Source organism: Cyprinodon tularosa, unplaced genomic scaffold, assembly GCF_016077235.1.
Source record: "Cyprinodon tularosa strain WSP-4 unplaced genomic scaffold, ASM1607723v1 ctg14, whole genome shotgun sequence".
In the NCBI taxonomy this organism is placed as follows: Eukaryota; Metazoa; Chordata; class Actinopteri; order Cyprinodontiformes; family Cyprinodontidae; genus Cyprinodon; species Cyprinodon tularosa.
The window spans coordinates 1,973,239-1,999,330 of NW_024038220.1; the positions used below are offsets into that span (position 1 = coordinate 1,973,239).

The 26,092-nt window shown below is 38.0% G+C and overlaps 1 protein-coding gene across 1 annotated transcript in view; it reads left to right on the forward strand.

The window, feature by feature from the left end:
* si:ch211-210g13.5 (inactive phospholipase C-like protein 2) overlaps positions 1-26,092 on the forward strand; it is a 97,287-nt gene that overhangs the window by 39,762 nt on the left and 31,433 nt on the right. The window contains exons 2-3 of the mRNA XM_038278306.1: positions 15,588-18,074; positions 25,043-25,246. Coding sequence (XP_038134234.1) covers positions 15,588-18,074; positions 25,043-25,246 — 2,691 coding nt within the window. The remainder of the gene's footprint in view (positions 1-15,587; positions 18,075-25,042; positions 25,247-26,092) is intronic.

Sequence of the window (26,092 nt, forward strand, 5' to 3'; positions counted from 1 at the left end):
ATAAAATTAAGGAAGCGATGGATCATTTATCTCATATTGGAAGCATTCAGCAATGTCACTCATCCCCCACTAATTTTTTCCTTGAATTAATTACGTTTCTTTTTATAGAGCTGTTTAAAAAGATTAGAAGTGAAGAATATCAAAATTTAAGACAAGTTAAAAAAAAAATCAGCAAGCTGCATAAACGAGAAAGAAACCTAGAAGAAAATAGTTGCACTTACAAAATAAAAAGTACATCTTTATATTGATGCATAATTTTTACATAATTAGTGCTACAGTCTGCTTTTTTACTGTAAAGATCATTCAAAAGGTGTTGCATCCACTTATCTTCCCAACCTTTGCATAATATTGAAGGATTGAGAAATTGACAGCCTAATATAAGTACACCTATACAGCAGCTGTGGTTAGATGCAGCCTGCCTTTATTTTTTAAAAATGTGATCCATTAGTAATAAATTTACGTTTATGATTTAGCACTTGTTAAGCTTTTTAAACTTTTTAAGACCATAATTTCTTTTAGTGTTTGTCTGAGGATTGGTAGAAGATTGTCATTATCCAACACTGAACAAGTTGTTTTTATCGACGTCGACTAAAAAGTCAACCAGAGAGAAAGAAACTGTTAAAAAGCACATTCTGATGATGTCTGCCTCTCACTATTCTCAGAAGTAGCAAATAGAAAACAAATAGTCATCTAAATTTGTCTGAAACCAGAATTAATTAACCTCCTTTTTACAGTTATTAAGAAAAAAGCTGTCTTTTTACACAGTATATGTAAACATCCGGTCACAACTGTATAAAAAAAAGAATGCACAAAACGTGAGTATGGAGAAAAAGGATAATGCAGCAATAACAAAAATCTGCCATTTATTATCTGGTTTTAACTACCCTTAAATGGCCTTTAAAAAATGCACTTTAAAGTCTCTCCCTCCCTTCGTATCCTTAGTACAGCTAACCTCCATGCTGTTGGCTGAAAACCATTTTAAGGAAATGAAAAGGACAGAATGAGAGAATTAGAAGAGAAACCAAATTTAATCACAGCAACATTGACCCCAGGGAAGTTTGAGTATTAAACAAATTTATTGGCTATCCAACATGTCAGGGAGTCCTGTAAATGTTTGTTTTGGGAACATTTTCCCTGCTTCTCTCAGTGAGAACTGAGATGAGGACTGTCACAATTCTGCCCTTTGTTAATTTTTTCTTTTTTACATTTTGTTTTTATGTTTTTCGTGGTCATTAGTTTTATTCCCCTTTAGCCTTATTGAAGTTTTTCTAGTTACAGTTTAACCCTGTTTTCACTGGTTACTTTTTGTTGCCCCTTAGTGCCCCTTTCTTTAGCTCCTTTCTAGCTGCTTCTGTCCACACCTGCTCCCAATTAACTGATTATTCAACTCTTTGTCCTGTCTCCCATATATACTCCTACTCTACAGTTCCTCAGTGCTGTATTATCTTAATTACTTTACTCCCTATGTTAGTTTTCCTGAGCATCCTCTAGTTTTTGATTCCTGAGTTCCTTCCCTGTTATTTCTGGATGATTTGTTTCTGTACTAACATCTTCATTAAACCTGCAAGAAATCAGCTCTGCCTCCTCTCCTCTGCATTTGAGTCCACAACAACATCCACCAACCTTGACAAGGACAAACTATTACCCCAACAAGTTCACTGACTTTTGCATTTTTAATCAAAGTCTTTTTCACTGTTTTGTTTTTATCTCAAGCATGAAGCGGAGGGACGGGTCGGGGATTAGTTCTGTAATCTTCTATTAGAAATAGAGTTTAACACTTTTAAGATTTCCTCAAAACAATGTCATACAAACAAAATAATATTGTAATGTTGTATACAGAAATATTTTTCCTGTATTTTTCTCTGTACGGTGACATGGGAAAGTAATTACCGTATTTTCACGACTATAAGGCGCACTTAAACGTCTTTTTTTTCCCTCAAAATGTACGGTGCGCCCTATGGTGCGGTGCGCCCTATGTGTGTTGTAACTGCGACTTTTGAGACCACCTCATTGAGGAGATGATGAAAGAGTGGCTGAATGTAAGGAGACCAGGTGTTTTTTTTCCACCCCTCACCATCGCTGTTAATATGTAACTCCATGCGTGCCCATCTCACAGCTGATGTGAAAAACATGGGGAAACAAATTAACGCTGTGCTCGCTGTTTAACCGCTCGACATCGGTGTGAACCGGACCCAGCAGGTGCAGCAGAAGCAGCGAGTTTACATGCAAAGTCAATGGTTGACGCGCGTATAGGTGCAGCAAAAGGTCCCGCAGCGTGTTTTGGTGCAGCACGTCGGGAGCGTTTAAGCATCTGACGCACCGCCAACGCGCCGCTGCTGCTCAGATGGAAAAATTGAAGTTTTGCTGCTGGACGCGCCGCATCAACCAATCAGAGAAGCTGATCTGGGAGCTGACAGCGAAACACAGCGCTCTGATGATATTAACGCAAATGAAAAGGCTGGATGAATGAGGAGATGATGAAAGGCAGGTGTATGTGAGGAGACCAGGTGCTTTTTTCCACGCATCACCATCGCTGCGTGCCCATCTCACAGCCGATGTGAAAAAAAGATGAATCAAATGAACGCTGTGCTCGCCGTTATCCCGGGGGTCTGACAAAGGAACTTCAACCGCTCGATATCGGTGTGACGCGCCCGTTCAAAGTAAGGCTGCGAGCGGCGTGGGAGCGATGGATGACAGACTGAGACCACAGTTTCATGATAAATGGAAGGCAGCGCCGTGCAAGTTACGCCACCGTTTGCGGATGGATTGTAGATGGACTAACGTGTCTGCTGGCTCTGTTGTTCAAGCTTTCGCAAAAGCCGGCATTATTTCTGAGGAGCTGCGCTGAACGGAAAGTGACTCTGACAGCGAAGAAGGGGAAACTGGCATGTCTGATTTAGCGCAGCTGTTTTATTCAGAGCAATGCTGAGGATAACAGAGGATGATGACTTTGATGGGTTTGATTAATACTTTGTAATAAATACATGAATAAAGCACAATCATACTCAGGTTTGCTTCCGCTCTATTTTTCTACCTGAAAACTTAATTCAACAGCTGCCTCTGAGCGCGTCTCCTCCTCTTCACCGCGGTGGCTGGCAGGTGTTTTTTCATCTAAATAATCTAAATCTTGCAGCTATATTTGCTGTGATCAGTGGGAATAAAGTAGTTTTAATATGTTTTTAAGTGAGAAAGGCCACCTGAAAACTTAATAATTGCAGTCAGTTCATCCAGATTATCTATTTCTGTCGGAGGCGCTCAGACCCCCACATACCAGCGGTGCACCGACAGGAGAAATCCTTTCGTTCACCGCGGCTGCTGGCAGGTGTTTTTCATCTAAATAATTTTAGCTGCAGGCACCAGGATACCGGTAATAAAAGCGAACATATTCCGTCGGCAGGTTTCAGGATTTTAAGTTAATTTAGGAGTGACCACAGCGCTGTGTCATCTGCGATGTGTCTGTCTCACGGCCAGCTGCCAGGTTTGATTAATACTTTGTAATAAATACATGAATAAAGCACAGTCATACTCAGTTTTGCCCCCGCTGTATTTTTAAATACGCAGTAGAGGTATTTAAAGGTAGTAGAGGACATGTACCTGTATATAAAAAACGCGCCCTATAGTCTGGTGCGCCTTATGTGTGTGTTAAATACAGAAATGGGACACATAACTGAGAGTGCGCCTTTTAGTCCGGTGACCCTTATGGTCGTGAAAATACGGTATACCTTTTCCACATCATTTTCTTCTGTAGCACATCTCTAAAGCACATTCTGTAGCACATCTCTAAAATCTGAACTTTTTGGTTTTTTTGCAAAATATCTCTGACAGATTAGTACTTGGATAGATAGCATCAATAGCAATAAATTTTTGATTTAAATTAGGTCTGCACTATGACTAGACAGTAAATAGACTTGGGTCTGAAAGATGTGTAGCATTTGTTTTTCTGTTATACAATACATTGTGCAGCTTTGCCAAAAAGTAAACTTTAGTCTCATCTAAGAAAAGCTCCTGTTCCAACGTTAAAGGATTTAACTAGTTTTATTGTAACTTTACTTCAACAATGTCTTTCATCAATTTCCTCTTCTACCAAGACCATATATATTATGTTAAGAGCACACCTATATTTTTTTCCTATGGATAGGCTTTTCCTTCCTTAGCAGGCCTCTCAGCAGCTCCCACAGAGCTACCATAGGTTTCTTGGAGGCTTCTCTGATTTCCTTTTCCATTTTGGGTGTAGGTGGACTGCCAAATCCTTTTTACAACTGTTTACAACTGTTATATATAACAGTATATATATATATATATATATATATATATATATATATATATATATATATATATATATATATATATATATATATATATATATATATGACTAATAGAATTCACAGGCTTAATAAAGATCTGCATAAGCTCAGATGGTAAAATGTTAAATGGTCATTTTGGATTCTAATGCACTTTTTCATGATTCAGAAATCCACATCATTTGACTCATGTTTGATTCATATTTCTCTTAAGTCATACTGATCACTTAATGTGCTTTACATTAGAGCCATATTTTACAAATCGCTTTCACATACAGTATGCAAACACATTTAAACACAGCTAAGCAGACGGTAAGCAATGTAAAATTTAAGTGCACATTAGTTTCACAGAGTTAGTCTTCTGAGGTTTGGCCTGATTTTTGGCTTCAGTATTGCTTTCTGCACGTTCTGAAAGGCTTATCAAGATGAACCTATTTAAGATTTTAGATTGCGGTACATCTTCTAAAATCTCCCACGCTAAAAAAAAACATCCCTTAGTTCTTTTCTTGATAGATTTTTCTAAAGTAATATCTAAGAATTTTTCCATTTTAGATAGTTTTAAACGACTGTATCATAATAAAAATGAAAAACTACGCTAGGGTTTATAAGCAAGAATTTAGATTGGATTGTACAAGTTTAGTGAGTCAGTCAGAGTCATTACAGAGTTAATTTTTTTTATATATTTATATCTGATCGCTTTATATACCTCATGACTTGTGATGGAGAAAACAGAACCACTATGCAGTGGAAATAACACTGGAGAGAGTCATAGAGGAAGTATGTTTTCCATATCCAACGTAAATATATAGTACAGACAAATATGTGTTCAGCATTAAAAAACTAATTTAGAGAGGGTTTTTTATAGTTGTTTATAAAGGAACATTATGTTCTACAATGCGCAGTAGAGTATTACTGATCAACTTGTTGACACTTACACCATCTGTTTTCACTTAATGCCTTAGAGCAATGGACAGATCAGGTGAACAACAGTATTGATATAAGCTTAAAATGATTCACGATGAAACACCAATATACAGTATATGTATTTGTTCTGGTTATTGTGTTGTATTCTCTTTGTAGCTATAGTAATATGAGTTTCACTACCATTTACAAAGAGACCAGGAACTGAGAATGAATATGGGCATAGATGCATGAGGAAGAGGACAACATATCCAAACATATCCTAAAAGAAAATTACTAAATGAAATTCCTCTTGCAAATACAAGGTTTTTGTAGGTATTGATCTGCCTCTATAATGTCATAAAAGCGTACATACCTAAAAACAGTTATAATAGAATATATTGCAGAAAACTGTTGCAAAGTCACTGAAAGGGTGAGAAAAGCATCTCCAGGGAACAAGCATAGCATGACAAAAAAAAACCCCAAGAAAACCTGGCAATGGTGAGCATGCCTACTTGCACTGAGATTGCCATTGATATAAAATGTGCATGTTAAACCTATAACACCGACTGCTTTACATGTGAAATGAAATACAGTACAGGATAAAAAAAAGCATGAAATAAAGCACTTTGTTTTAGTTTTTGTTAGGGATTGAACGGTTTATGAAAACCGTCCAAACCGTTCGGTTCGACTGTCTCGGTTCGGTTCGCGTGTGTTGCGTTCGGTTCATGCGCTGCTCCTTTTTCTCATAGGTGAAGCGTTTACACTCCAGAGCAGAAGGTGGCAGTACTGCGACCAAAGCCAACCACCAGTAGTAAACAAGAAGAAGAAGAAGCGAAGCAGCGTAGCCAAGTGTAGCAGAAAAAAATCAGTTGTTGTGGAGAATTGTGATGGTATGGCAAGTGGGAAAGAACAGGAGTTGGAAGACGCGCCAGCAGCACTTTATAGGTCTGCTGTATGGGACCGCTTTGCATTTATAGTGACATACGATGACGGCGGAAAGAAAGGCGTGGATAAAAGTGCAACAGTGTGCAAGCATTGTGCAACACGTTTTGTTTATGCTAACAGCAACACGACCAACATGTCTGGCTAACCCTGTAATCCGCTCCGCTGCGCTCCAGACTGCCTGCACAAAGCAAAGCCTACAGCCTCCGCTGTGGCTCCCGTCCGCTCCGCTCTGAGTTCCTTGGAGATCGTAGAGGGCATGCGCGAGATGATTAAATTCAAAGCAGCAAAACATGCGGAAATGATCCATGGTTTCCGCGGATCATTAAAAATAATTACAATTCATTAATTTTTTTTTTGGATTTTCTTCATTAATTTCTTAAATTTTTATGGGATTTTGGGGTAACAATCAACATATATCGAACCGAAAACCGTGACCACAAAACCATGTACCGAACCAAACCGTGGATTTTGTGAACCGTTCCACCCCTAGTTTTTGTTTTTTGTTTTGTTTTTCCATGCTTCAAAAACTCAATAGCATTGACCTCTTCTCTCTCTGTGGGCTAGTAATTAGTCTGATTGTTTTTTCCAACTCTTTGGCCTGTTCAGTGTTCTTTGGAGAATTTCCATGTATTATTTGAGAATGTAAAGGGGCTTTAGATATGAGTCAAAACAAGAAGTCGTCCAAATGGATGAAAATTTTATTCCAATTTGAGCTACGGGACAAACAATATTATATCTGCTCACACTTAACATAGCCGACACATGTTCCCATTCAAAACCTTTTTCGATTATTTACACATTATGTTCATGTCCTGTAAAAGTCAAACAAAGATGGTGTAATGAGTTGCAGGATGTGTTGCTCAGACCAGATGAGAATTTAGAGAGTCGCCCACATGAGGGATTACTGTGACAAATCTTGACAGGCTGACTCTCAGCTCCTTTCTCTCATCATGTGTTTCCGTTATTCTACACACTTTATGTCACTTATCACTTATCACTTTTATTAGTTTGAACACAAACAATTTTTTGTACATTTTTTTGGCTACTCTAACCAATTTTGAAGTTGTGATTCAGTCTCTGCCTAAAGCTGAGGAGTTTGAAGCTAGGTTTATACTTGCCGTATTGAACAGGGTGCAGCCAAAAGTAGCATAATCATGCTATCCCCACCCTCGAGCGTTAACCCTGTGCACTGCCTTTGATGTTGTGTACATCCGTTTTGCTTGTACTGACATCACAAAACAAAAGTTTCAAGCAACATACTTTACTTAAATGCTGTGTTGTTACTGTTCAGTGACTGGAAATGGCAAACAGAAAGTACTGACATAGTTTCAGTGACTGCATTGGCCAAGCTTTTGGACAAAAAAAAGGGTTTTGGTTTCTATTTCCTACAACTTAAATAGTATCTGAAACAACTACCCACAGTTTATAACGCATTCAGCTGGCAGGCTGCTTTCCCTACATATCAATGCTTGCAACAAGCTATCCTACCCATCGTTTATTTCTGTCTATCTGCCATAAACACACATACGATTCTTCAATAATCATACATTCTTGAATAAGTAATACTGCGCTCTGCCATTTTGGAAGTTTGACGTAAACTGTTCCCTCTCATTTTTCTGCATTTCGACTTGTTGTGTTGATCACTGCCCCCCTGTTTTTTTTTGCCATTACTGCATCTACGTCCGCATCAACTATAACACGTACAGTGTTTCTTTGGGCTCAGACATGGTGCACACTGTGGTGCACAGGTGTGGCAGCCCAATACGCGAGTATTTCTTAGCCTTATGTGATTTGGGGTCCTGTTCAAGAGTGAAGGCAGGATGAAAGGGCTGGTGAACGGACAGATTTGGGTGTCATTTGCAGAGATGCAGATGCTTCTATAAGAGACGAGGTATATGATATGAGGTTACCTCATAGGGTGGGTGGACTTAGCCTTAGAGGTTAGGCAGAAGAGGAAAAGGTGGAAGTAGAGCTTCTCTGTTTTGTCCAAAGGAGTTAGTTCAGGTGGTCCAGGCATTTGATAGGTTTTCCTCTTGCATCTTTTGATTTGGAGATTTTTCTGGAAAAGGAAACCCAAGGAGAAACTCATAACTCACAACTAGGAACACCTTAAGATCAGCTGTAGGGCTTTGTTGAGGAGAGAGATATCTGGGTCTCCTTTATCTTTGATAAAGGGAGGACATTCATTTTGAGAGTTGTTTTATCATGGCCTATTAGTTTGACGTTCAGAAAAAAAGGATCAGAGGTGTTAGATTTTTACCTGCAGCCCATTTTTAAGCATCTTTAAACTAAAATCTACCTTTCCTTTTTTGGCATTTTGAATTTCCGGTATTGTCCATACACCTAAATAACCTCAAATTATTATGGCTTTTTTTTTTTCCGTACCAGTTTCTTTTGAGTTTCTCTCATATTCTCATCTCACCTGTCTCTGTATATTTTTTGTACTTATTTCTTTTTTTTTCAGTGTGTAGGTCTTTTTTTTTATGCTAGGCACTTGTAAGAAGTCAATTTGGTTCAAGGCTGATTGATATCTGGCTCAAGGTCTCTGTGGCAGGATCCAAATGTCTGTTTCAATAAATGTATTGGACATGGAGAGTAGTGGGCACTGTTGTGTTTTTGTAGGAGGAGAAGCTCAGAAGAGGAATGCTCTGATGATAACCTGTAATGTGGCCTTTTCAATTTAAATAGGGTTCAGCGTGCTTTGAAATCCTTAAAGGAAAAACTCATATCTTTACAAAATGAATTATCCTAAAAGAAGAGACACGAAAAAATATGTAAATAGAAATGAAATGCAAAATAATTGTTCTAAAGAAGACACTAAGACACAGACTTAGATTTCAATTTAATATTAAATATGTTATTAGTAGGGGTCTTAGACTAGTTAGTCATGGCTTGATCGACTCAAAGATGGCATCCCTTTTGTTAAGGGAGGAAATTAGTGTCTTAGTCTGACTAAGTCAAAAAGCCAATGCCTTGGGTGATATCTGAAAATACTCTACCTGCCAAATATCATCTTTTCACTGGTGCAATAATTTGCGCTTGATTCATTTTTCTCCTCCTGAATGTGTATGCCTTAAGAAAATCTATTAGCAGCCCATTATAACAGACTTTGTTTCATATATTAAATGTATTGCATAAAACTGGCAAGGTTGGACTAAACAAGAAGCACAAGGCTTAAAATAGCTGACAGAGCACCTGAGAAGTCCATCTGTAAATGATGACTATATGCAGGGTTTTCAGTTAACAGCTGTTTAGAAATCATCTTTTTGGAGCTCGATATGACTCACGTGGTGTCATAATGTATCGCTTCTATTCATATATTGTTTTAGATTAACATAAATATTTATTTGTGTTTTGATAGACTGCTGCTAACAAACTGGCAAAAGACTCAATTTTAAATGTGTTGTCTGACGAATTGTTCTGCATAGACACAGCACTTGGTGATCTGTAAAGGGAAGAGGAGTTTTTATGCCCAGATGCTTCATGGATACGAATGAAGAGGCTGTAGGATCAATAGAAATGCTATCAAAATTATGTGTTTTGTTTATACTTAAATTAAAAATATAGCATAAATGATAAAGGTCTGCAAAACCAATAATGCACAGAAATAAGGGATTGCAAGTTAATCTCGATAAATGAAAACATTACTGAACTTTTATTGATTTAAGTAGTGATTAACCAGAGTGACAGTATAATCAGTGTTATGTTTGCTTAATTAAGGCTGAGAGATATTGAAAAATCTAAAACTTGTTTTATATTACATAAAACCAACAAAAATCATACTAAATATTTTTTTATTACCGTTGATATTGCATCAAAGCTCTTGTTAGCATTTAAATGTTTGCATTTGATCAGCTGGTGTCTGTCACAGATCAGTGCCCACAGTGACCCTGCGATTCTCAAGCTCCCATATGGGTAAACAGACCTAACATGCTGCTACTCCTGTCTTGGAGAGCATGTCATCAAGAAGGCAGTGCTCCGCACTGTCTTCACTCCCCATTACACAGGCCCCCCTGTTGTCTCCTTCAGCATTTCTCATTGCCACACACAAACGACACAGTAGCTCTGTGGGTGAGAGAAACCGAGCCGTGGCTGACTGCTTTCGGCAGAGCTGTTTTAGAGTTGAGATATGATATAAAGCGAGTGACGTGCAGCCGTGACGAAGAGGTGGGATTCTTTGAGATTTTCTGGAATGATGAAGAAAGTGGGCCACGGTAGTGAAGGAGGCAGTATGCTCAGAGTCCCACAGGACAGTGCTGAAGGGAGAATTTCATTTCTAGTCTGCACCAAACCAGTTTAAAAGCTGAGAACTTTGATTACTCAAACATTTAACAGCCCAGTCACTAATTCACACTCCCTTTATGGTCCTCAGATATTACTCTGCAGTGCTGTATTTTTTATTATGCACTGTAAAAATGAAGATCTTTATGTGCATTTAAGAGCCGCAGGCAGCAAGGGAAGCAATGCAGACAGATGATATCACAATGTCTTTCTAATATGATTTTAAGATGAGGGTAAGTATGTTGCACTCACTTTTCCTTCAAGAAAAGGAAGAGTTTTTGTTTTCCTGTACTTGATTCAGTTGGGAAAGAATGCAGCTGGTGAGCTGTTGCTGTTGCTATACAAGAGAGCTTAAACCTGCATGAGTTAATTGGCTCCCAGGGGTGAAGCTCCATGCATTATATGGCGCCAAGCCTCAGGTTGTGACAAGAAAAAAAAAAAGAAAATAAATTTCAGGTGTAATCCCCCTCAAATGATTTTTGGGAGCTCAGAGTGTGGCTTGTGTCCACCCCCCAGAATGCTGACCTCTGCATCAGGAAGTGGTTGACCTCGCCAAGAGCTGCCACTGACCCCATCGACAGGATAATGGGGAAGGTGTGAGTGATTTCCTGAGTACCCCTACATCACTGCAAGAGCGTCAGACAGTGGAGTCAAAAGAATATAACAGCAATTTAAAATAGGGACACGTTTACAAGATAAAATTACAAAAGTGTTACAAGGGAAAATCGATTTATCTCAGTAGTCTGTGCAAATGCATGCACACGTGTTTACATGCAGCACCATGGAAAACCAAGGGACACAGCAGACACGACAGGGACTTGAAAAGAAGGCAAACGTAGGGTTATTGTATGAAAAAAGAAGCACTGAACACCTCCTGGAGGACTGAAAATGGGAAAAAGTAGAACTGTAAACCATTAAAACACATCTTTCCGTGTAATCTGACAGAACTGCTAAGAGGCTCATCTTATTTCTGTGGGAGCTGCAGAAATCCACAGCTTTTGTTGAAGAATCTTGTGAAAAGTCAGCCATTGGTTGAGAAGTCGACACATTTTGGCTGCTAAGGGACAGAGAAAATGTTGTTAAAGTGTTGAGAGACAGCCCCTCTGCAGTTTTTCATAAACCATGCCAGATAAGATCAAAACTGAATTTTTTGACCTAGATTATGTTTGGTTTAAAACTGACATCAGCATCTTGCAGGGATTTGGCTTCTTTTGGCTGTTAATAGAAATTTGGAGAGCAAATACAGGGCAATCCTGAGGAAAAAAAATCTGATTTAGTTTTTTTTTCTTTGAATGGGCAAAAAAATCAAAAACCTAAACGGACTAAACAATTATCCAAGTGTACAAATTAAGTAAAAAAGACATTGCTGCTTTATATACAGAAACTCATCAACAAACATTTATTTAAATGTATGCAAAATTCTTTCTGTCAAAACCACACAACTCTGACTGTAGTCTGACTAGACAGTAATTGCATATTGTCTTGTCTCTCTACTCGGCTAAAAGTAAAAATAACCAAAGACTCTCACAGCCTTTAGCCTCATGCTACCGCAATACCTTTTAAGAGAAGGCCTGGATATAATTAGCCTTGATTCATTATCCCTTTTAAAGAGCATCTTACTCAGTATGAGTTTAGTTTCGTTTTCCCCTTATATCCCTGCCAGTGTTGATGATGCTGTAGGAGATGATTCAGCAAACAACTGGAGAATCAAAGCTAATTTTTATAGCACTCTACAACCACCAGCAGGTACCCAAAGTGCTTAACAAAATTAGGAATGTCACAACCTACAATAGAAAGAGTGAACATATAAAACAGTAAAATCAGAAAGGTTACAAAGAAACAAAATAATTAAATTGTTACACCACTATTAAGTATTGAAAGCCAGCATGAACAGATATAAAATTATAATTAAACTTTATTGATCTCACATTTGAGAAATTTACCTCTGCGTTTAACCCATCCCCTTGGGGAGCAGTGGGCTGCCACTGTGCGGCACCTGGGGAGCAATTGGTGATTAAGGGTCTTGCTCAGAGACCCAGAGTGGCAGTCTGTGGAAGTGAGTTTCGAACTCACAACCTCAGGCTTCCAAGCCCTATGCCCTAACCATGGGGCTCCACTCCCCTAAACCCCTTTTATTGGTTTAGTTCAAAAACTCTTTTTGATTTATTTCATAAACTCTTTTGAGTTTGAACCTAAAAAGAGCAATTTCTGTAACAGTGCAAATATCCGGGGTAACTAGTTGTCTCGGGGCAGCAACTGCAAAAGCTTTATCACCCCGCCGTTTATACCTTGACCTTAGGACTTGAAGACCGCAATGACTGGTTGTGCTTCTACAAAGTAAAATTTCAGACAAATACTCTGGGGCAAAACCATTTAAAGCTTTAAAAACCATTTAAAAATTTTAAAACACACCGGGATCAAATGCAGGGTATAGAGAATAGGGGTGATGTGTGCACGTCTTGATGTATTTGTTAGAAAGTGAGCAGCAGTATTTTGCACAACTTGAAGGAGTAAGATGGACGTCTGATTCAGACCAACATAAAGAGCATTACAGTCGTCCAACCTTGAACTACAAAGGAATGGCCTTTTCTAGGACGCGCCTGCTTAGAAAAGGCTTAACTTTAACCAACAGCTGAAACTGAAAGAAGCTTAAAGAAAGACAGAATTAACAACATTACGTATCTGCTTACCAAATTTCATGCTGCAAACAAAACTGACCCCCAAGTTTTTAACAACTGATCTAGTGTAAGATTCCCAAGCTCCCAAACTTAGAGCTGGGCCATTCTGCATACCTGGAGCACTGAACATAATGCATTCTGTTTCACTTTCATTAAAATTAAGGAAATTGCCTGAAATCCACAACTTAATATCATTAATACAATCAACTAGCAAGTTTAGTGAGACACTGTAATTTGCTGAATATCTAACTAGAATTGGAAGGAGGTTTTGGTCTAAAATATGAGCTCTTTCTTGGCTCAGCTTTTGGAGGAAACAAGGAAACAGCAAAGATAATGTATTGGTGCAGTGGTCCATTGACCCTAGAAAATATTGCTCCTAAATTACCTCTTTGAAATACTTGGAATTTGTTTCCCCCAGCTGCATTAGCAGCGTGATCCTTGCCCCCTTGATCTTGGCAATGGTATCTGCATTACCATATGCCTGGAGGACTTGGCACAAACTTGGAGAACAAGCGTATGCCAAAAACTCCCAACTGTGCAAGTAGAAAATCTAGGATAGTTTTTCATCTCTGTTCTGAAGAAGAAAAGATAATGAGATTACAGTGATAGTTGCAAATCAAAACATGCTTTATTGCAAAGTATGCTTTATTTTACAATAAATTTGTTTTACTGGTGATGTGACATGCAAAGACAAGTAAACATACAGCTGAACTAAATAATATTGGAACATACGATTTGGGATAAAGTTGATTATGAAAAGAATTACGTAGAATACTGTAAAAAAGAGACAGAGTAATGATAATGATTTCTCTCCAGCCCTGGAGCTTATAGATCATGATCTGTCTCCAGGCATCATCTGTCCTTGACTATCAGGCAAAAAGCAGATGGTGTTGAAAATGTTCACTGTGCTCACACTGTGGATACAGTTAGACTTTGTTCAATGGAAATCCATCACATGTATATGGGCAGTTACTGACCTGGATGGAGGACAGGGAAAGCCTTCAGGCACTTTACTCTTTCCCAACTTTCTTTATGTACATGCAAAAATAAAAAAATAAAAGCAATACAAAAACAGAAGGAAAAACAAACTTAGGCTAGTTTTATGTTTCTGGACTTCTTTCATGTTTCCATTGAGCCATGGTAAAATGATAATAATAATAAAGCTTATTGTGTTTTTTTTTTTTTTTTTTTTTTTTTTTTTTTTTTTTTTTTTTTGGTGTGTCTTACTTAAAAAACCCAGTTTGAAAATAAAGATTTAGGCCACCTGAAGTGTGGCTATCTATGAAACTACAGCTCTGTGTGGAAGTGGGACAGCACAGTCTGCTTTCTACCAGCTAGGTGACCAAACCTGAAAGCTGACAACCATCTGCCTCATGATTCCTTGTGGCATATATGTCTCATACTTTTTTTCTTCTTTTATTTCTGATTTTGAAGAAAAAACAGAAATAGAGCAAATTGTCTTTGCTTTGAGGCTGACTGGCTATAGATGTCAAATCAGAGTTTGCCTACAGGATGAATAATACATCAAAAAGATCTCTTTTGCAGTGAAGAGTAACATGGATTCCCTCACTATACTTGTGAAACAACCCCATAATTGATCATTAAAAGACATTTATGTTTGTTTGTGAGATTTTACTGCATGCTCAACCTGTCCTCACTGATTAACTAGCAGTTTGGGGCAAAGCTTCACCATTATGGATTTGATAGCAGTTAGCTTATGCTTCACCTTGTCTTTATGGAATAATATGAATTTGAGTTAGGCTTCATAAAAAATTTCGGCAGGTGGGAAACTTTTTCTCCACAATATACAATAAACGTCATAAATTGCCTTACTGGACTACTTGCAAAAAGATATTCAACTAATTATTGAGGCATTTAACTCCCCTTTGAACTAGAAGCAGCATAGACTTTGGAAAAAGTCTTTGTTATTTTAACTAAGACCCCAAAAAAGTGAATTCAAAACAGCTGCTGTCATTACACTAAATATTTAGGCAAATAGTTGCACCTTTATTAGAAGTGAGTCATTTTTTCTTTGGTGGGTTTAATGTATGATAAAAAATGTTAATGCATTTAAATTTTTAAACTGTATTCACAGTATGATATAAATTTAAGTCCCTGCATGGTGCCCATCCAAAGCTGCTTTTAATCTCTTATAAAGTGAATTAGATTATCTTGTTTCACTGAAAGAAGACAGAGTTGGTCTCCAAAGGAAGTTAAAATGAAGCATGAAATGTCTGCCTTTTAAAGTATATATTTTATCATATGTATAATTAGGCCATTAAAAGCCGGAACAAATAATTTTCTGTATTAAAGATATAAATGTGGTCTAAATATCATATATGACATATTTTTTTATCTAGTTGATCCTGTTTTTTTTTTTTTTTTTTTGTTTGTTTTATTCAGCACTGTTTACAAATTTGATAACAGTTTGTAACCGAACAATTTTCTCTATCAACCCCCCACCCTAATTGATTTGCAGGATGGCTCCAAGCAGAAACAGGTCAGGAAGAAAACCGTGTCCTTCAGCTCTATGCCGAGTGACCGTAAGATCAACAGCACTGCTGCCTGCATGGCCTTTATGTTGGAGGGTTGTGAGATGAAGAAGGTGCGCTCCAACTCCCGCATGTACAATCGCTATTTCCTGCTAGATCCTGATATGCACTGGCTCAGATGGGAGCCATCCAAGAAGGATTCAGAGAAGGCCAAACTGGAAATCAAGAGTATCAAGGAAGTCCGTTTGGGGAAAAAGACTCCAGTTCTCCGCAGCAATGGTCTCTCAGATCAGTTCCCCGATGAGTGCGCCTTCTCAATCATCTATGGAGATAATTATGAGAGTTTAGATTTAGTAGCCAGTACGGCAGATATTGTCAGCACATGGGTGATGGGCTTAAGATACCTGGTGTCTTACGGTCGCCACCCTGTCGACATGGCAGAACCTAGTCAACCAAGCTTAAGAACATCTTGGATTGGTTCAGTTTTTGAACTGGCGGATATGGAAAAGGGAGGACACATAGACCTGTTCAGAGCAACCCAGATAATCAAGGGGCTTAATCCTGGAATGAAAGAGTCAAGGATAGAGCTAAAGTTCAAAGAATTACAAAAAGCTAAAGACCAATATGGAGAAGCAATTAATTTGGACACTTTTGTGGAGGCCTATTGTGAGCTCTGCACACGGCCTGAGATTTTTTTTCTGCTTGTTCAGTTTTCTAGTAATAAAGAGTACTTGGACAGTAAAGATCTGATGCTATTCGTAGAGGTGGAGCAAGGTGTGGAAGGAGTTACAGAGGAAATGTGCAGGGATATTGTTCAGAAATTTGAGCCCTCTGCCAAAGGTAGAGAAAAAGGCTACCTCTCCATTGATGGTTTCACACACTACCTCCTGTCCTCTGAATGCCATATTTTTGACCCTCAGCACAAAAAAGTGTGCCAGGATATGACTCAGCCTCTATCTCATTACTATATCAACTCCTCCCATAATGCCTCCCTCCTTGATGACCATTTCTGGGGTTCATCAGACATCAGCAGCTACATCCGAGCTCTGAGGATGGGTTGTCGAAGTATTGAGGTCATTGTATGGAACGGTCCGGATAATGAACCAGTGGTATATGTTGGAAGTTCTGTGGCTACTCAGCTGGCTTTTTCTAAAATTCTGGATATTATAAACCAATATGCTTTTGAAAGCTCTGAGTATCCCCTTATTCTCTGCTTGGTGACCCACTGTTATATCCCCCAGCAGAGGGTAATGGCTCAACACTTGAAGAAAATTCTTGGGGATAAGCTGTATGCTGAGTCACCCAACAAAGAAGAAAACTACCTACCCTCACCCGAAAAACTTAAAGGCAAAATACTCCTAAAGAGTAAAAAGCTGCCACCCAGCTGCACTGAATCTGAGGGGGATGTAACGGATGAGGAGGAGGGCCTGGAAATGTCTCGCCGAGTTGGAGCTGATGAGAAGGACCAACTGAATGGTATGGGATGCAAAAGACTCAGGCTGTGCCGGGAGCTTTCTGACCTTGTGTGTCTGTGCAAGTCAGTACAGTTCAGGGACTTTGAACTTTCTAAGAGGGAACAGAAATACTGGGAGATCTGTTCCTTCAATGAGGTAGATGCAAACAGATTCGCCAACGAATTTCCAGAGGAATTTGTGAGTTATAACAAGCGCTTCCTCTCCAGGGTATACCCCACATCTATGAGGATTGATGCCAGCAATATGAATCCACAAGATTTCTGGAAATGTGGCTGTCAGATTGTGGCGATGAACTACCAGACACCGGGCTTGATGATGGACCTTAACCTTGGCTGGTTCAGACAAAATGGAAACTGTGGATACGTTTTGCGTCCTGCCATTATGAGGGAGGAGGTTTCCTACTTCAGTGCCAATGCGCGGGACTCCCTACCAGGAGTTTCGGCACAACTTCTCCACATCAAAGTCATCAGTGGACAGAATCTTCCAAAGCCTCGGGGCTCTGCAGCCAAGGGTGATGTGGTTGAGCCTTACATATATGTAGAGATCCATGGCATACCAGCAGACTGCGCCGAACAAAGAACCAAGACAGTTTCCCAAAATGGAGATAATCCTATTTTTGATGAAAGTTTTGAGTTCCAGATTAACTTGCCAGAGCTTGCAGTTCTACGCTTTGTGGTGCTGGATGATGACTACATCGGAGATGAGTTCATTGGTCAGTACACCATCCCCTTTGAGTGCCTACAGCCAGGCTACAGACACGTCCCTCTGCAATCCCTCACAGGAGAGTTCCTGCCCAACACCACTCTGTTTGTTCACGTGGCCATCACCAACAGGCGTGGTGGAGGAAAGGCACATAAAAGGGGTCTATCTGTGAAGAAAAGTAGAAAGGCTCGGGAGTATACCACCACCAAGACCACCGGGATCAAGGTAGTGGATGAACTCTTCAGAGCTTCTACCCAGCCCCTCAGGGAGGCGACAGACCTCAGAGAAAATGTGCAGGTGAGAAACAGCACACCTAGAATATTTACAGTGGGGAGAACAAGTATTTGATACACTGTTGATTTTTCAGGTTTTCCCACTTGCAAAGCTTGTAGAAGACTGTAATTTTTATCATAGGTACTCTTCAACTGTGAGTGTTGGAATCTAAAACAAAAATCCAGAAAAATACAATGTATGATTTTTAAATAATTAATTTCCATTTTATTATGTGAAATAAGTATTTGATACACCAGAACAATGAAACTTAATATTTGGTACAAAAACCTTTGTTTGCAATTACAGAGATCAGACGTTTCCTGTAGTTCTTGACCAGGTTTGCACATACTGCAGCAGGGATTTTGGCCCACTCCTCCATACAGATCTCCTCCAGAGCCTTCAGGTTTCGGGGCTGTCAATGGGCCACACGGACTTTAAGCTCCCTCCAAAGATTTTCTATTGGATTCAGGTCTGGAGACTGGCTAGGCCACTCCAGGACCTTAAGATGTTTCCTATGGAGCCACTCTTTAGTTGCCCTGGCTGTGTGTTTTGGGTTGTTATCATGCTGGAAGACCCAGCCACGACCCATCTTAAGTGCTCTTACTGAGGGAAGGAGGTTGTTGGCCAAAATCTCATGATACATGGCCCTATCCATCCTTCCCACAATATGGTGCAGTCATCCTGTCCCCTTTGCAGAAAAGCATCCCCAAAGAATGATGTTTCCACCGCAATGCTTCACGGTTGGAATGGTGTTCTTGGGGTTGTACTCATCATTCTTCTTCCTCCAAACATGATGAGTGGAGTTTAAACCAAAAAGTTCTATTTTTGTCTCATCAGACCACATGACCTTCTCCCATTCCTCCTCTGGATCATTCAGATGGTCATTTGCAAACATCAGACGGGCTTTGACATGCGTTGTGTTTGAGACTATTTTCTTTGAGACTGTGGTCCCAGCTCTATTCAGGTCATTGACCAGGTCCTGCCATGTAGTTCTGTGATCATTCCTCACCTTCCTCACGATCAATGATGCTCCACGAGGTGAGATCTTGCATGGCGCCCCAGACCGAGGGAGATTTTCCGTTAATTTGTATTTCTTCCATTTTCTAATAATTGCACCAACCGTTGTTGCCTTCTCACCAAGCTGCTTGCCTATTGTCCTGTAGCCCATCCCAGCCCTGTACAGGTCTGCTATTTTATCCCTGATGTCCTTACACAGCTCTCTGGTCTTGGGCATTGTGGAGATGCTGGAGTGTGATTGATTGAGTGTGTGGACAGGTGTCTTTTATACAGGTAACGAGTTCAAACAGGTGCAGTTAATACAGGTAATGAGTGGAGAACAGGAGGGCTTTTTAAAGAAGAACTAACATGATAATGTTGCTCTGTGAGAGCCAAAATTCTTACTGGTTGACAGATGATCAAATACTTATTTCACACAATAAAATGGAAATTAATCATTTAAAAATCATACTATGTCTTTTTCTGGATTTTTGTTTTAGATTCCATCACTCACAGTTGAAGAGTACCTATGATAAAAAGTACAGTCTTCTACAAGCAAGTGGGAAAACCAGAAAAATCAACAGTGTATCAAATACTTGTTCTCCCTACTGTATATATCAATGCAGTAATTATACCTGTTTTCTCACTGTACTGCTCTGTGTTTCTTTTGAATATTGATACTGTAGGAAACTAAAGAAATAATATAATAAATAGGTCATTATTCAATTGTTTTTCCAAGCCACGTTCCCCTTATCCAAAAATGTTTTATTGCCTACAGTTGACATCAGATTATGTTATAAATGTGTTTGGTTATTTAATATTTAACATTGAAATAAGATGTATCTTCTATTAGAATAATATGTTAAAAATATGTACTGTTATAGAGAGGAAATAAAAATATTTTTTTCCAAAGTAGCTTAACCTTGAATTTTTACTGCCAGTTTATTCTGAAGCTCTAGCTTTGTGCTAAAACTGAATTCATGTTTCTTAACTAACTAATAACATCAGCTCTTAATTAAGCATTCCACAACCTTAATGGCTACTGTCATTTTGAAAAGATTGTTGGATGTTTTTTACTACTTGCACAAACATTGGACATTTGAGCAATTATACACAAATGCAAAGAAACAAATTTCAAAAGCAGCTTCTTGCTATAGGTGGAGCTGAAACAAGCTGTTCATATACAGCTTCAATAAAGACGATTATTTTTATTTCTCTATCTAATCCATTTCCTATGTGCAAGAATAACAAGAGGGTTTTTAAACAAATCTTTACCAATTCAAGAATAACCTTGTAGATGAGATGAATGAAAATAACATTGCAGTCAAAACCACCTCATATCTAAATAAAACCATAAAAATTAACCTTAGAATTTCCTTTCCTGAAAACAGGGACATTTTTAAAAGGCCTTTGAATTCTTTGAGAGCAAAACAAATTATGTGTATGACAGATAGTGTCTATTTTTCTATGAAATCTGATACAAACTAGTTAAAGACAATTACTAATTTGCGACTGCAATCAACTAACCAGTGCTAAGTTTGGATTCAATCACAGTCCTGCCCTGCGCTATAGATAAGATCTAATCTTTACCATTAATCATCTGTGATAACAGTTCTCCTCAGGATCCAATCTATGAGCCTGTATGAAAAATGTTGCTGCGTGATTGAATGGGAGTCTGTGTTAACCTGATCAAATAAAGCTAGCGGCGACACCTAATGCTTACCAGCCTGCATTTTTCACAGGTTTTGAAATGGAAATTTGTCTTTTTGAAATTAAGATAAAGGTTCAGGAAATAAATGGATGTGTTAAAATTGAGATGCAGGTTTGAAATATGATAATTACATGTTATTTGTAGAATAAAGACTTGTGCCTTTTAAATGCAAAAATAAAGGTCAGATGTGAAGGCTTCATAGAGGCTATTCAGGAAATTAATTTACCAAGAACACAAACCCAAAAAACCTGAATGGTTTAAACCTCCTGACCTTTCTGACTAAAAAGTGGAAGAAAATGTTAAGACAAAGTTTTTAGTTGATTTCATAAAAGCTTTAGGTGTGTCTTTACCTTAATAACCTGAATAAACTCTGCTTTATGACTTCAAAAGCAAACAAAAAAATAATAATTTGGCTAATAAAAAACTGGGGATTTTGTACACATTAACAAATTAAGATATGTGTTTGGTTTCTAGGCGTTATGCTGTATGAGGATCCAGGCAGGAGATGAGTTGTTCCAGTAGGAGCTAAAAGTTTCTTGTGCAGCCACTCAAAATGTGAATGGAGTCTTTAGAGCGACGCCAAGCTGGGGTTTCATTCTTGTTTACTGAACCTTCTCTGTGCCAGCCATCATTGTCACATTAGTGCTGTAAGCCAGAGAGGAATGAAAGATGCAGAGACAAAAGCAAAGGAAGAGAGAGACAAGAGAGCTGGGCAACAAGAAACAAAAGCAGCGCTGTAACCGAACACAGAGCTCTCATTTGGGGAATGTTGGAGGAGGAGTAAAGAGGGGGGGGGGGGGAGTAATTAAAAACACAAGCCTCTCATTGGGGCTTTGAAGCAATGTGAATTGGAAACAGAATGACTTTTATTGCACAAAAATTATCTATAAACATTTATGCATGCAGTCAAAGACACATGCAGGGAATTATGCCAAAGCTTTGTAATAACTTCATCTCACCACACAGTGAGATATAAACACCGGCAAGTTAAGGGGCCCAAAGATCTCACACACAGACAAATCCGCACAGATTTTTATCTAAAGCCTCTGACTGCTGTATTATTCCAGAGTGGTGGTCCGTGAGTTGTTAACTTAGTTAACACCTCAGTCCACCTGCCCCGCTCTTTGTCTTCAGAAAGGTTCTGCTTCATAGGGAAAGCACCTCTTCTAAGGTAGGAGGATTTATTAACAATCACCATAGAGAAACACATGGCTGGGTAGTGCTGGGCAACATGGCTTCAAAATCTCACTCCTACCAAATTAGATTAATCCATTTCTTTATTCCCTATTCTATAAAAAAAAGAATGACAGATGATGTTACTTGGAAAAAAAAATAGCTTTAAATCAATCATCTCCTGGAAGATAACCTGAAATTTAAATGGCAATGGAATTCAAGTTGTAAAAAAGAGCTTGTAAAACAATCATCTTTCACAACGGAGTAAAAATTGAACACACTAAATCTTAACAGTGCAGTTTATCAGCTTCGAGAAAAGACGTAAGAGCATAAAGTAACAAACTACAGCCACTTTAAGCTACAGAAACCCGAGGAGTGCATTGGATTGGTGGGGGGAAAAAATCCAGAGTTTTCCAAAAGTTAGATCTGTATAAACAGAATATTCAATCACTCAATAAAACTCAATAAATTACCCAACCCTGTAACTTGGAGTGTAGAGTTGTATCTTATACACAGCTCTATAAAATATGTTTTTTTGTCTTCACAGGGATGGTTTTTATTGCCACCTTGCTTTGCAGCAATAGGGCCACATTCTGAGGTGTTTTTTTTTTTTTTTTACTGTTTAGGATGCTTCTGGGCATTTTCAAGATTAAAGGATCTGTGAATCTGCTGCAGAATAATGAAGCTGACATGCATTTCTGATATAAAGTCAGAAAAATTTACTAGAATATAGAAATAAAACAATTCCTCCAAATAGGAATGGGTCCGGATTCTCCAGTTCTGATGCTAAATTCGCTTAACCATTAATTACAAATTCTTTTAGGCAGTTGTTTGCTGCCAAGAGTCATGCAACCAGTTATTAGGTAGAATAGAATAGAATAGAATTTATTGTCCCACAATAGGGAAATTCTGCTGTTTACAGCAGCACAAAAATATAAAGCAAAAAGGTCACACAAATGTGGTCCTTAGGAATAACATAATCGGTCTAATAGGTACTTACTTCTTTTTTTTTTTTTACAAAGTGCAACTTTTATTTAAAAATGTGTTTGATTAGGTGAAATCAGTAAATCAAACATTTCAGTAAGGGTTTAGATCCTAATTTTTTCTATTGCTGTTGAAATGATTGGCAGATTCCCACGCCAACAATTGCAGTGGAGACTTTAAATCAAGATTAGCAGTTTATGTGGGTTGAAAAGCAGGTTGGCAGAGGGATTTTGATGAGTGAAACAAAGAGTGAGGGGGAGGCCTGGGGCATTCAGTTAACAAGAATGAGAGCTTTCTGCTGTTCAAAACCGCTGCCTACAAATAACAAAATGCTGATGTCCCAAGGTGTTAATCGGTTTAAATTGATGGCTTGTTTGAAGTAAGTTAACAGCTACAAGTAGCACACAGAAACTGTATTAAATAACTTATGTGGGCAATGTGACTTTACCGCGTAAATTCACACAATATAAATACAAACTTGTTCAGCTTTTTTTTTTCATGACATATTTTACAGAGAAAAATGTCTGGTTCTTAGTGTACCTCAAGGACTCTCGAGCATGTGAGAAGAAGGTGCAGGGTGTGCGAATGACAGCAGGCCTGTGGCACTTAATAAAGCCACTTATGCCCCTCAGGAAAAATAAGATTGATGATTAGATCTAGATTTAGTAGCAAGGCATGTTGAGACAACTCCTGTATTCCTCTTACTGCAGACATGTATAATTTTCCGGATGGGAATGTCTGATCTGTGTATTCATTTTTACATTTTATTTTGCCACCTATTCACACAATAAAAAACAAAGGGGAACAAAAATTTGAATTATTTTATTATTTTTATTTTTCATTCTGCTGAAGATTTGTACTTTGAAATGTGAAGGATGTACTTAAAGAGCAGCTTCATCATGACAATAAATACATAAAAGGAATCATTTATTATTTGCAAATGAATCAAGATTATTCAGAAGTCAGGATGAGGACACACATTTGAAAAATTTCCTAAAAATTAACTCATACAGATCAAAGCTGGCAGCTAATCAGTCAGTATTTAAATTGTAAAAATAAATCAACTTTTCATTTGTCAAAAAAAAAAATTTGTTTTTTTCTGCACATGAAGTTTGTGCTGCTGAGGTTCAAAATAAAACATTACAGAGCTTCCAAACCTCTGTTTATGGTTATTATACTCTGAGTACTTCTATACTACACACCACTTCCACCTTTGAAAACTTTTATATGGTTCAGTGAAGTTATGAGGATTACAATAGCGCCAGCTGATTCGATTAATGGCTCAATCCAAACTTGGCTGACTTAAACACATGCACAGATATAAGCACAGGCTGTTACAGACTGCAGAGAGGCCGGCACTTCAACACACACTCAGCAATTTAGAGAAAAACAGCCGTAACTCTTGTTAAGAGTTTAAAAAATAAAATCATTATAATTACTTTGACTGAAAACATTGATGTTTACAGCTTGCTTAGTCAACTTCATTGGTTTTTGTCCCTATAGCTCATCTTTGACCTTAGTATCTGGTGGCTTGGCTGCGATTCACTAGACAAATGCTTTTTTTGGTTAGTATTCGAAAGAAAAAAGTATATAATCTATGCATTGTTTTACTCCTGATAAAAAATATTACTTCATTAAGGTTATAAAATTAAGAGCAGTAATTAAGCCATGGTGTTGTTTGTTGCAAACACTGTGGTAAATTTATATCATAATGGTAATTATAGTATTTTACAGCAAACTGGTGTTCAAAGAGTCAACAATTTATTTTCTGATGAAAAATAGAATTTCAGTCCGCAGATTAAAAAAAATAAAATAACATACATTCTGTTATATCTGCCTCAAATTTCAGTAAGAAACAAACAAACAAAAAAATGTAAATATTGTTAGGTGTTATTAAGAATATGCATTTAAGTGTTCTGTTTTTTATGTATCATATAGCTGTTGGCCTATCTGTAAAAGAGGTCAGTAGTTTATGCAGAAAGCAGCTTAGATAACGATGAAAATGCTGACTGTATAATAAATGAATGCAATAGGTTTCACCAAAATCTACCTGATTATTAAAGAATTGCTTGTATTTGCTTTCCAGTAACCAAAGTTTTTTTTTGCTTTATATTTAATTTTTGACCAGAATGCCATGGTGTCCTTCAAGGAGCTTTGTGGCCTGACTCCTGCCGCCAACATGAAGCAGTGCATCCTGACCGTATCTACCTGGCTGATGAACAGTGAACGATCGCTGAAGGTGACGGTGGACCTGAGCGAGACCTATCCCACCATGGAAGCACAGGGTCCCGTGCCTGAGCTTCTACGCAAAGTGCTAACCGCCTATGACATGGTAAACTATCACAGTAACCAACACTGTTCTAAAAGTTAAAATCTCTGCACTCTTTAATTTTCCAAAGGAATACATTCAAAGCAAATATAAACGGAGGTGTAATAAGAGATATTTTTCTATTTATGAAAATACTTAATTACCTTAATGTTGTGATGAACAATGGTGCATATAGAATTCAGCAAGGAACATTGTTGTCATAATTGCCTGTAAAGGTAAGAGCCCCTGCTGCTGTGTTTTTGTATTCATGTAAGTCAGTGTGCAAATCCAGTCCAAACTGGTGCATACTGCACACATTGTTACTGATAAGGTTTGCATCACATTTTCAAAAGCTTTAAAAAAATAACTAAAATGTATTCTGGTATTTAACAAAAATACTAGGGATGCACGATTTTGGCCGATATCCGATATGCCGATATTTTAAAACTCATGTAGCCGATAACCGATATCAATACCGATGTTAAAGCTGGACAAAAATAAGTAGTCATTGAAAAGTTTTGTTATTCATTTCTGACACTTTGAAAAATAATATACTCAAATATATTTTCATATGCTGATATCAAATTGATTTTTAAAAACGCAGTATTGATCTATTTTACTTTCAAAATCTCATGAGATTTCATCGTTCTGTTACAAACTCTCGTGATATTTTGCAAATTCTTGTGAGATTTTGTTAGTAAAATAGATCGATACCGCGTCAGTATATCAACATGTAAAACTATGGCAAAATTTTGTGAATTTTCGGGGGATTTCGTAGCATAACGATGACATATAGCAATATTTCATTAGTAAAAGAGATTGATATGGTGTTTTTAAATGGCAATATATCAGCATATGAAGATATTGTAT